The sequence below is a fragment of the Cucurbita maxima genome, unplaced genomic scaffold, assembly GCF_002738345.1.
Source record: "Cucurbita maxima cultivar Rimu unplaced genomic scaffold, Cmax_1.0 Cma_Scf00028, whole genome shotgun sequence".
NCBI classification, from domain to species: Eukaryota; Viridiplantae; Streptophyta; class Magnoliopsida; order Cucurbitales; family Cucurbitaceae; genus Cucurbita; species Cucurbita maxima.
In genome coordinates, this window is record NW_019272044.1 from 1465414 (window position 1) to 1478548 (window position 13135).

At 31.6% G+C, this 13135-nt stretch overlaps 1 protein-coding gene across 4 annotated transcripts; it reads left to right on the forward strand.

The window, feature by feature from the left end:
• Nucleotides 1-8338: 8338 nt before the first annotated feature.
• On the forward strand, nt 8339-12937 carry LOC111500308 (cytochrome P450 87A3-like). 4 transcript variants are annotated; one of them, XM_023152045.1, is made up of 10 exons: nt 8339-8593; nt 9691-9846; nt 9917-10238; nt 10333-10482; nt 11161-11412; nt 11508-11597; nt 11680-11758; nt 11852-11958; nt 12081-12208; nt 12420-12937. In XM_023152045.1, exons 1-10 carry the CDS (start codon nt 8580-8582, stop codon nt 12505-12507), a joined length of 1386 nt encoding a protein of 461 aa, XP_023007813.1. In that variant the 5' UTR covers nt 8339-8579; the 3' UTR covers nt 12508-12937. The 4 variants fall into 4 exon arrangements, with proteins under 4 accessions (XP_023007813.1, XP_023007814.1, XP_023007815.1 ...); XM_023152046.1 differs by having other exon boundaries at nt 9712-9846; XM_023152047.1 differs by having other exon boundaries at nt 9750-9846.
• Nucleotides 12938-13135: the final 198 nt, after the last annotated feature.

Genomic DNA, 13135 nt, shown 5'->3' on the forward strand with positions numbered 1-13135 from the left:
AGAAAATATTTATTTAAGATCTGAGCGAAGTTGAATATAATGAGAGTTCGAGAACATTAAAAATGTCAAACGTCCACTTCAATTAGAATAGAATCAATTCCGAGTAGAATTTGAATAGAAAAAAGTTCACATATATCAACCCAAATCCACCGCTAGCAGATATTGTCCTTTATGTGCTTTCATTTTTTGGCTCCCTCTCAAAGCTTTAAAACGCATCTGCTAGGGAAAGATTTCCACACCTTTATAAAGGGTGTTTCGTTCTTCTCTTCAACCAATGTGGGATATCACATTATATATCTTAGCATGATGAATCCGCTTGAGCACATCTAGTCGTGTATCTATGTAAGAGTCCAAGCCCACTACTAGTAGATATTACTCTCTTTGTGCTTTCAGAAAGAGATTTAATGTTTTGTTCTCCTTCTCAAGTGATGTGGGATTTCACACTTTATGATAAAAAAAAAATTAAAACACTAGTGTTACTGAATCAGATACACTTTTTGTGAGATCACACATCTGTTGAAGAGGAGAACGAAGCATTCCTTATAAGGGTGTGAAAACTTCTCCGTAGTAGATGTGTTTTAAAAACTGTGAAACTGACAATGATATGTAACGGGCTAAAGCGGACAGTATCTATTATCGGTGGGCTTAAACGGTTACACTTCTTATTATCTTATTCGATGAAAGTTTCAATAGTTAATTTCGATTAATTATGATAGAGGAGAATGGTTTAATAATTCACATAAATAAATAAAAAAATAATAGGATTGAAATAATTGAGGTTTTCTAGTAATATTAGAAAGTAGGGAGAAAGGTCGGTAAATAATTAAAGATATGTGGCCTTTTTGAAAGGTCGAAAACAATCTGTCGACAAAAGGATCACCCTAAGATGATCATCACATGGCTAATCCTGTAGTGAAATTGAGACGGCTAGTGTATATGATTTAGGGACTCTAGCTCCTTTTATTAATTTCCCTAGTTATTATTCATGTTTGAAACTATATATATATATATATATATTATAGAGTTACGTGGATATGTGACACCCGAGTAAATGAGGAGTATATAAATAACGTAGGGTCATATTTGAATGAGAGTGATTTTGATGACAAAATGACTGAGAAACATTTAAAAGAATTGAAAATTATTACCTATGCCAATTAGACGCACCTTTTTTTTTTTTTTTTTTTCGGTGGCTCAATCATAAGGAATCCAAAGTTAAGCATGTTTTGTTTAGAGCAATTGTATGTTGGGTGATTTCCGAGGAATTTCCTAGAAAACATGTGAGTGAGGACTAAACAGTTTTTACTCTTAGAAACGAGGAGTAAGTAACGTGATCATGTTGCAAAAGATGCAAAAGAATGTCGAGGCCTTTAGGTGTTGAATCAAGATTCTGAATCTTGATCCAAATTCTATGCATTAATGGAGATAGGATACCTGAAATTTTTTGAGGTTACAAATCTGAAAATGTATAATAATGTCATTTGAGTATGGTTGAAGGTGATGGAGACGCAATCGATTATGGAAAGGATGGCCGAATGCAGAAAACCACAGTTAGGTTAAGTGAGGAAACGATGAACGACACAATGCAGGTGATTGTGAGATTTGACGTAATATCTACAACTCAAAAGTGTGAATAGATATGAAAATATTATTACTCAACAAAAGAATACCACTCATGAGAAATATAATTGGGATGGAAGGTTCAATCTTCATTAATATTCACAACCTTTAAATTAAATTCATACAAGATATCAACTAATACCTATAAATAAAATATAAATTAACTAAATCTTGAGAATAAAATAAAATAAAATATACTGCGGTTTAAATTTAATGGATTACAATATACCTGATATATTCCCTAACTAATATATTCTCCAAAATTATTAATATCATATATTTCATAACTAATTCAAACTTGAGCTGAGAAGATGAAGATTTCAAAAAAACATTTGTAGCAAAACGTGTCCAGATTAGGAGTGTTCGTGAGTTGGGTTAGGTTAGGTTAGGTTAGGTTAAGTTTCAAAAAAACATTTGTAGCAAAATGTGTCCAGATTAAGAGTGTTCGTGAGTTGGGTTAGGTTAGGTTAGGTTAGGTTAGGTTAAGTTGGGATATTTCTTATACCCAATTGTAACTTTTTCTACTCATACAACGTTCATTTTAACTCAATCCAACTATAATTTTATTTTTTTTCTTTTTGAGTTCCTTTGGTTTTCGTTGTTTTGGTATGAAATTAAATAATACTAAAATAAATATACGTAATATAATTGTATCATAAGAAAAGAAAACAATGTATTTTTTAAAATTAACAACAAATTTAAGTTCGTTTGGTTCAATCCAACCTAGTTTTACGGAATATCATGAACTGACCAGACTCATACAGTTTTCATTTATTTAACCCACCTGAACCCTAATAAATTCATAACTCAACTCAAACCAGCCGAGACAAAATCGATCAACAATCTGACATTGAGACAAAGTCTAACTAATCGACAAACTAAGTTGGATACGAGCTAGGAGAGGCAAATGCAAGGAGAATAAAGAGTTGAGATGCGACTCGAACTGTACGTCATGAGAGTTTTCTATAAGAGGAGTCAAGCCAAGCTCAACTTTTACGACCGACGAGATCAGCAGCTGGGGTTTCTCTCTCTCTTTCCCGTGACTTTTTGATCAGTCAAATAACGATCAAGTACGAAGTTTTTAAAGGTACCCGTTATAAAAGTTAAAAGGACAACACCTATTTGAAACCCTACCGAATAAAAAGTTTAGATTAAATTAAGAATATTCCCACAAGTCACAGGGAAGAGACAAGGAAGAACAAGTTTCTCCTTAATCATCGGACTTGGCTAACTCAATTCACTACATCACTATCATTGTCATTAAAATCCTTAATTAATTTTTCTTTAATTACAATTTACTTTTTATTCAGTCAAACTACAAGATAAGTTTTTGATTTTATTTTGTTTTTTTTTTTTTAATAATTCAAAGTCAGATGCTTTTTCATTACTTCTTGCCTTTTGTCTTACTTTTCTCATAATTATCCCTTCCTTTTTTATTTCCTAAGTTGCTTCCATCCTTCTTTTTCTTCATCATTTTAATTATTTCTAAGGCTTAATAAGTTTTTTAGTTAGTTCGAGGAGCTTATATATACCCTTTTCTTCGTTAGAAATTGTGAGATCCCATATCGGTTGGAAAGGAGAACGAAACACCTTTTTATAAAGACGTGGAAACCTTTCCCTAACAGACACGTTTTAAAAACTTTGAGGGGAGGTTCATAAGCAAAACCCGAAATAGGACCATATTTGTTAGTGGTGGTCTAGGGTCGTCACAGAAATCCCTTCAGTAGAGGTGGTCGTAATTTGGGTGTAGACATTTTTCAAACCTAACCCAATTGTCCGGGTTGTAAATTCGTTGCAGAAATACCTTTAGTAGAGGTGCTCGTAATTTGGGTTCGGTCAGATTCAGACATTTTTTAGACCAAACTCAATTGTCCGAGTTGTAAATTCGTTGCAGAAATACTGAGATGCTCATAATTTGGGTTCGGTTAGGTTTGGACATTTTTTAGACCTAACCCAATTGTCTGGTTAAATAATAAACACAATCCAATCGACAGAACCCAATAATTCAAGTTATTCAAGTTGTTTATAGTATATTTGGTTAAGATTTACCACTAAATTTGAAAATCTTTCTTCATAATAGTTAAAATTTATTTGTAAGAAAAAATAATTATGAAGTTGAATGAATATATGTATATATGATTGTATCGTAAGTAAATATGTATTTTATTAATACTAATAATAAATTTAAGTAAGTAGTTCGGTTAAAACCAATTTTCATTTATTTGAACCCAATCCAACCCAAATACGTTCCTAACTTAACCCAAACCATACCATTTGAGTTGAATTACGTGTTTAGGTTGTTACTCGGCCTCACTAGGCAGGTCTAAATGATGGCTAGTTTCATCATCTCTCATAGTAACATGTGTCTGATCAAGACTAAATGACTTCCCGAGTATAGTTGTTAATTCGAGTGAAGCTTGAAAGTTCGACATTTGGTATATAATTTGTATTATATTTAATGTTAAATCTAATCTTTTATTAGGATTTAGTTTATTTATAATTTCAATATTATTACTTTTGGTTACAAACATAAATGTAATTATAAAATATTATATAGGCGCCATATGTTTAGGTAATAAATTAAAATGAGGACAAACAAAATTATTGAAAAATAATTTTCCAATATTTTATATTAAAAAATCTCATTAATATAATTAATTATTTTATAATGTATTTTTTTATTTCCATATTTGGGGGATCGTGCTTCATTAAAGAATTGAAAATTAAAAATCATTTTTCAACCGACCTTCACTAATTTTATTGCTGTAGAAGCGTCAATTGGCAGCTGGAATGATGGGTTGTGATTTAGACACGTGGCAGACATCCAAAGGTGGTGAACAACTAATTGAGAGCCAATCATATTTCTTCTAAGTCAACTTTGATGGATGTTTCTTGACCGTCTGATCGAAATCTAGAAGATCATGGGACAAAAAGTCATTGAAAGCAATGGATTACAGAAGATCTTGCCATGTTCTCTAAACACCCTTTAAATTCTTGGTAGTTATAACTGGTTTTTTTTTTTTTTTTTTTTTTTGCAAAATTCTCAAATAATTTAGAAGTTGTTTATTTTAAATATATATATATATATATATATTTGATGCTAAAAAATGGAAAAAAGAAAAAATTATATTACATCCCATCAAATTCAAACCATAAAGTATCAGACTTTGATAGTTGCTTTATTGGTGAACTTCTCGACAATTCTTTTAGGGTCATTTTGGCCTATTAGCCTTAGTCGACCAAGAGTCAATAATGACCACGAGCGGCTACTCAAAATGCCAAAATGACCGTGGTTTCAAGGTTGAAATTAAGGAAATAGCCAATAATGACACTTTTCTTGGCCATACCCTTTGGAAGTCGGACATCCAAGACCTTAACAGAGAGTTATTTAGGTGTTGGTCACACAGTATTTAGACGGCTATGACGAATGGACCTAACTTTTTCTCTTATTTAAACTGTGCCTCGATTCCAATTATTATTGGGTTGGCTTGATATGAGTTTTGAATTCGATTTTATGACTAATTTTCACCTGTAATGACTATTTTAAAAAGTCGTGTGAAAACCAAGTTCTAAATTTATCAAATATATTAGTTTATTTCATTTTCAATACAAATTTTTTTATAAATAATTAATTATATATTTTTTTATTCACAATTGTCATAAATTTACATTACTTTTTATTTTTAAAAAAAATATTATACCAAATCTACTTTAAATTATTAAAATTGCAAACAAAAAAAAAAATGATTTTGTTTTAACCATGAACATTTTTTTTAGGATTATCTCTATGAATTATTATTAGCATTTAAAATAATTATAGTCAACTTTACTCATTAAATAATTATCAATATATATTTAATAATTTTAAAAAAATTAATTTAATATTTAGTATTTCATTTGAAGTATAATTTAGGTTAGATACGAAAATAAAAAATTAGAATAATTTCCCAACCATTAAAAAAATCCGCTTTTTCCAATAATATTTAAAAAAATAGCTCAAATTAATTTTCCAACTCCATTATCTTGTTTAATCACTCATTAAAAAATAATTTTCTAAATTGGATTAAAAAAAATTATATTAAATACAAAATAATTTTTTAATGCTTACCATTTTCCAAAACTAAATAACAAATCCCACATCGACTAATTTAGGAAATGATTATGAGTTTATAATCAAAGAATACTATTTCATTGATATGAGGTCGAGAAGCTGAAAGCAAAACTACGAGAGCTTACTATTTCATTGATATGAGGTCGAGAAGCTGAAAGCAAAACTACGAGAGCTACTATTTCATTGATATGAGGTCGAGAAGCTGAAAGCAAAACTACGAGAGCTTGTATCATAACCAACAAATTGAGATTAATTATGTCTACGTGTTCGTTTTAATTATATATATTAGGGTTTTATAGCTTGTGTTTATAGCAAGCACACGTCTTTGATTGAGTATTGAAAAAAGTGTTCAAAACTGAAAGCAAAAGAGCTGTCATTAAAGGGGGCAGCAACTTTACTATTTTATTCCTTTAAACCTTCCTACTTCTTCCTTTTTGGTTTTAAATATTTTTAAACTTTATTATTTTAATCTTTCATTTTCCAAGTGTTTCGTGTTAAGGCAACATACAGATATATACGTAGCGTCTATTCGGGGCAATATATCAAACTTTCGTTTTTTATATTATTATATTTCTCAAAATCATTCTTGTAGGTACGTGTTTGTACAAACATATAAGGAGAAGTAATTTATGTTCTATGGCACACAACATGCATGAGGTCTCGCAGTTTCGTTAGATGATGCATACCATGTAACGATAATTTATAATTTAAAATACATACAAACGTGCTAAAGATAATTGAATTGGGATCGAAAGTATGATCTTCATTCATGTTTACCCCGTTTAAATAGGATATAAACTATCACCTAATACCTAAAAATAGGAAAAATATAATATAGAACTGATCAAATCTAAATCTAACATAAAATATACTACTAACAGATCCCTAAATATCTCAGATATACTCCTAATTAATTATTAAAATATATCTCCAAATATCATATCTTAATACATTCAACAAAACTTAAAATAATAAAATTAGTTTAACACCGAAACGTCTTAAATAATAAATTCAAACATAAAACTCTAAGTCGTTTTATGGTCGTTCTTTCCACCATACTCGTCACTCCTATGCTACAGTCTTGGTTTTACTTGAAAATCATTTTAAAATAGAGTGAATATGAAAATACTCGGTAAGGTTCTCCCCTATTGGAGTCAGACATGCAAATTATCATATAGTTCATCCATCAAAATCAAGAGATCTTGATGGTTGATTACTCTGTATCACACAATGTAATCTACTCACCTAAAATAGTTTTGAGCAATTACTCTTTAGTGACCAATAGTTGTTTGGTTACTCGATACACACACAGCTTATAACTCTTACCACATTTATAAATTTCAGCAATTACCCATGTGACCAATTTTTTGAATGATAATTTAGAGTTATGATGTTTCTTTAATGTATTTTAAGGCATTTTTAGACACGGACTAATTATGACTATACAGAGTGACTAATTATAGTCATAAGGTATGAAAGTTACAACTTTTTGAATGCCTCGTGCCACACGAAGGGTTTTAATTTTGAGGCTAATGGATTTGACATGACAAATGTAGTAAAGATATAATTTTTGCTCGTCTTTAGCCAATGACTAAGTTTCTTTGCAATTCTATATAATTTAGATTGTATGTTTAGAATCATTCGAGCTTGATATGATTGATCTTGCTTGTGGAGTGATTTGAATTTCAAACAAATGTTCTTGGTTTGAAATATTTGATCAATAAGGTAATCCAAATTTAATTAACTTTTCCTTGAAGTGATTCATTTACCATTAGGGTTACGTTTCCGTGCAATTATATGTAATTTAGATTACATGTTTAGAATCATTTAAGCTTAACATGATCGATCTTACTTGTGAAATGATTTGAATATCAAACAAGTGTTCATGTTTTGAGATATTTGATCAACAAGGTAATCCGAATTTTACTTTCCCTTAAGGTAAAATCAAATTAATTTGGGAGTTTTAACATTTGTGAACTAGAGGTTTGCATATCCAAATGCTTACGAGGGTTATTAAATATTAATTTAAACCTTTCAAAATTTCTTATTAATGCTATCGTGAAAATTGTATTAATTTAATTATAATTCAATAAATTAGACATAATTGACACGCTGAGTTAAATTATTAAACTAAAATGATAATAATTTTTTAATTTAATAACTTAAGCAACTGCATTTAAAATTATTATCATTTTAGCTTAATAATTTAATTAAAATGATAATAATTACACTAGCTCAAATAAAAGAAAAAAAGAATTACCCTAAAAGAAGACAAATTTACCTTAGGCTTTGAATTTAATCCAATTAAACTTTTAAAATCAAATGAATTTAAAACTTAAAAAGATGCTATGAATTTTACCGTAAAATTTTTACCTCAATTAATAAATTATAACTATGTTATTTTGTTTAGTTTTTTAATTTATGAATTTTAATAGAATTATTCTTGAGCTTAATTTTGTACAAAAATTAATTTTTTAAACTATTAAATATAAGTATAAATTAGTAATTTAAAAGAATATCGAATAAAATTTAGAAATTAAAAAAGAATTATATTCTTTTAAATTTTTGAATGAGTGAATGATGACTCCAAACGAAGAACAAAAACCAGAGAGAAACATTCAAAGAGAAACAAAAAAAAAATTGAAGAAACAATCGAGCCCTGAGCTTTGCATATGGAGCAATTCTACTATGAACCCTAGTTTCTGAGGCGCATTATCGGATTGAGAGGGCTAAAAGCTCTCAATTATTGTGTTTCGCTAGCCGCACAGTGACCTATCGATCTAACTTGTAGCATTGATAATGGAATTTTTGGAGTTTGTGGCTCAATGGCATTCTGGGACGGAGCTCCATGTCTGGAAGAAGGTGTGTTTAATCAGTTTCTCCACCTTTTACATACCTAACTTATGGAAATATGGAAGAAACATTTTTACAAACACTTGGTGTGCATAATCGTTTACTGCTGATTTGCTGTTCAAATGTTCTTCATCCATATCTCCAATTGATGTAAGCAACAAGATTTGAGTATGATATGGGGAATATTGGGTGGTGGTTACAGCTAAAGCGGAAGATCTAGGAAGAGAAAACGCGACAAATTTTTGTAAAATAACACCATGTTGGCTTTGTTTATAGTGATCAAATCCTGGAGGTTTAGATACTCTGGTATTTAACATAGATATTGAGGAATATTTTCCTGTGTTTGGTGTGAAAAATCTGATGTTCGTTTGAGCCTTTAATGATCTAATGAAAGATTGGTTTTCCATTGATGATTTAGTGATTCAGATACTTTGGAACTTTACAGAGAAACAAACAGACCCTTTCAATTTTAAAAAAAAAATATATGAAGAAAACCCCTTCTGTTTAAGCAAAAGCTCCTTAAAATAAGGCATTATTCTGCCCTCGTGTTCCTTCTTCTTTTGGTTTGAAAATGGTGGCTTAAGATGAGGTATTATCTTACAAAGGGTGAGAGGGGAGTGGAGGAAGCATCCTGTAAGTTTCACACGAGATCTAAAATATGGGGTTTGACAAATGATATGGAGTTGTGGTCTTAGACAGAACACTAAACACTTATTTTATTCAATCTCTTAACTACCTGTAAGCCATATTTTAGAATTGAATTGAATTGAATTTTGTATTAAATAAAGGGTCCAGAGAGAGAGAGAGAGAGGGAAGAGGACAAGATTTAATTTACTATCTTAACTAGTTGTAATGTCCAATGAGGCTATATATGATGATAAGATCTCACTCATATGTTACTCAAAGGGAGATACATGCCAGCACTTTCTTCTGCTTTCTGATTATTCTCTTCCCCACATCCAAGCACCACTCACCCCCTTCTCCTTCTGACAATATTTCCATTTCAGCGTGCATCAATCATATATATATTTCTTCTTTGGAACTTCTCTGTTCCTATTTATACCCAGAATGTGGCTTCTTTTGATTGGAGCTATTGTTGTTGTAAGTTTTACACACTGGCTTTATAGATGGAGAAATCCCAAATGTAATGGAAAACTTCCACCAGGTTCAATGGGGTTTCCTCTACTTGGTGAAACCCTGCAGTTCTTTGCTCCCAATACCTCCTCTGATATTCCTCCTTTCGTCAGAAACAGAATGGATAGGTTTGTTATGTTCCTTCTTGTTCTTTTTCTGTCTCCTCATGTTCTTATGGAAAGCACTTAAATGTTTCAGGTATGGACCGATATTCCGAACGAGTTTGGTGGGAAGACCGTTGATTGTCTCGACAGACCCTGACTTGAATTACTATATCTTTCAAGAAGAGGGACAATTGTTCCAGAGCTGGTATCCTGATACCTTCACAGAGATATTTGGAAGGCAAAATGTTGGTTCGCTGCACGGTTTCATGTATAAATATCTTAAGAACATGGTTCTTCATCTTTTTGGCCCTGAAAGTCTGAGAAAGATGATACCTGAAGTTGAGGCTGTAGCAAATCAAAGATTGAGACAATGGTCATCTCAAAACTCAGTTGAATTGAAGGATAATACTGCAAGTGTAATTACATACTCAAACATTCTTGTTAACAATGGCATGTTTTAGAATTTCTGTTCATTTTCCATGTCTGATACTGATTTTTTGGTCCATGCAGATGATTTTTCATCTGACTGCAAAGAAGCTGATTAGTTATGATTCAGAAAATTCTTCGGAGAATTTGAGAGAGAACTTTGTTGCATTCATACAGGGCTTGATCTCCTTCCCTCTAAATGTTCCCGGAACTGCTTATAACAAATGCTTACAGGTAATCCAAATATAGTGTAGAAATTCTAATGATGGGCACTTCCTCTGTATTCATTTTGCCATAGGAATTGAGGGTACTCTTATGGATAGCTTCAATAGGCAAAATTTTAATTTAGAACTGCAAGATGAACTTTGGAGTTTTTTTAGAATAATTCAAAAGAAATTCCGTTTTCAGTTCAAAATTAAGCTTGTCTAGTAATAATTTCTTTATTTCATAATATATTCCTAATATACATAAGAAATAAGTGCCAAATTTGGTATCAAAAGCTACGTCTAAAAAGTTACTTTTTTTAAGCTTCTACAATATGGCTAGTTTAATGAGCATGTAGTTACAATATCGGTTAGGTTAGAAGCTTAACTTTTTAAAACACGATTGATATCAAATTATTAGTTTGAATATATCTTTCTGTTATCTTTGAAAATGTCTTACTTCTTATAATCTCTCTCTCTCTCTCTCAACATATATATATATATATATATATATATGTATATATATACACATATATTTATTTATTTATTTATTTATACTATTTTCCCAACATTTGTTGTGTTTTGATATCAGTATGACTTCAATTTGTTCCATTCAAACCTACTAACAACACAGGTTGCAATTGATAACGACTTGTTTTCGAACTAATCTATTGTAAAATTGATCTTTTACTTTGAAATGAATTAACAGGGCCGGAAAAGAGCAATGAGGATGCTGAAGAACATGTTACAAGAAAGGCGAGCAAATCCAAGGAAACAACAAATAGATTTTTTTGATTTTGTTCTTGAAGAACTGGAGAAAGATGGAACTCTTCTCACTGAGGAAATTGCTTTGGACCTTATGTTTGTACTACTTTTTGCAAGCTTTGAAACTACTTCACTTGCTATTACAGCAGCCATCAAATTTCTCCTCAACAATCCTCATGTGCTAGAGGAGCTGATGGTCCGTTCTGTTCTATTATAGCAGCCATAAAAGCTACTTGCTTTCCACAACCTTGTTATCTGTCCTTTTCTGATGAGTATTTGCATCTTTATCAGGCTGAACATGAGGGAATATTGAAGAGAAGGGAAAATGCACATTCTGGGCTTACTTGGGAGGAATACAAATCCATGACATTCACATTTCAGGTTACTTGAATTATTCATATGTTCATTCTTTTCTCTCTTTTATGCCCTATGTTTCTCACAAACCAACTTCATCAAATTTCAGTTTATCAATGAAACGGCGAGACTGGCAAATATAGTTCCAGGAATCTTTCGAAAAGCACTAAGAGATATCCAGTTTAAGGGTGTGCAGTAGTAGCATTTAAGATATATTTTTTTTTCCTGCAAAAGATCATACCAGAGGTTGACTAAATATGTATGCACCTTAATTTGAGCAGGATATACCATTCCAGCAGGCTGGGCTGTTATGGTCTGCCCTCCAGCCGTGCACTTAAACCCGGAAAAGTACGTCGATCCCCTTGCTTTTAACCCGTGGCGATGGGAGGTATGTCGAGGATACATCCTTCGTCCTTTTTTTTCGTTGTTGTCTGAGCTAGTTACTATTGTGAGTAGTTTCACTACGTTTGATATTTGGGATCAGAATAATTGATTTTCTTTTTTTGCCAGAAATCTGAACTGAAGGGAGCCTCTAAACATTTCATGGCTTTTGGTGGGGGCATGAGGTTCTGTGTTGGTACAGATTTTACCAAAGTTCAAATGGCTGTGTTTCTCCATTGTCTGGTTACAAAGTACAGGTAAGTTGCAAGAGAGAGTAAGACAGGACTAGCCTTTTATATATAAAACTTTTTAATTTTTGTAATACAACTCTTTGGTCCCTTCGGGAACATCCGATAAAATTGAAACGATACTTGCTAAAACTTTATGAATCGAAGACAAACTAGGGGCAACTACATGCCTCTGTCCTCAGAGATAGATAACTAATGTTTGTACATTTGGAACTCTCAGGTTCAAAGCAATCAAAGGAGGCAACATCGTCCGAACTCCCGGTTTACAGTTCCCGGACGGCTTTGACGTTCAGATCATGGAGAAATAACAAAAAAACCTTCAAGAAGAAGATAAAGAGAAGTAGCAAGACATTGGAATGCATGAGGTGAGCATCAATTTTGTATGAGAACCAGACGTATCTTTTTGATCCAAACAAAGGAAAATTGTGAAGTAAAGATGTTGAAAGCAATGAAGCTGCGTAGTATTACAAGTCTGTAATCTTCACAAAGCATCATAGTCAGTATTATCATTCATTTTGTTCATCTTTATTACTTCTTTTTGTCTTTGTCCTGATAGTACAGTCATAGAAGGGGAAAGAAAATGAAAGCCATCCATATAGTATAGCCAGTCTTATCATATTGTATGCCTTGTTATAATGTAAAATTTACTTCCATTTTGTGTAATGGTGAATGCTTGTGTTTTGGTGTTGAAGCACCACTACTCATACAAAATATGAATTTTGTGCAGCCCTTTTGTTACATTCTTGATACTTGTGGAGTGATGAAGTTCATTAAAATTGATGTGGAACTGACCTTTTTCCTTCGAAACCATTCCCTTTGGTATGAAATTGAATCAACCGATTGAACTAAAATGGACCAAAATGAAATCGAAGGTAACATTTGTTCGAGTTACCATACTGGGTGGATGGAGAATTCAAATCTTTTTGGTCGAGAGTA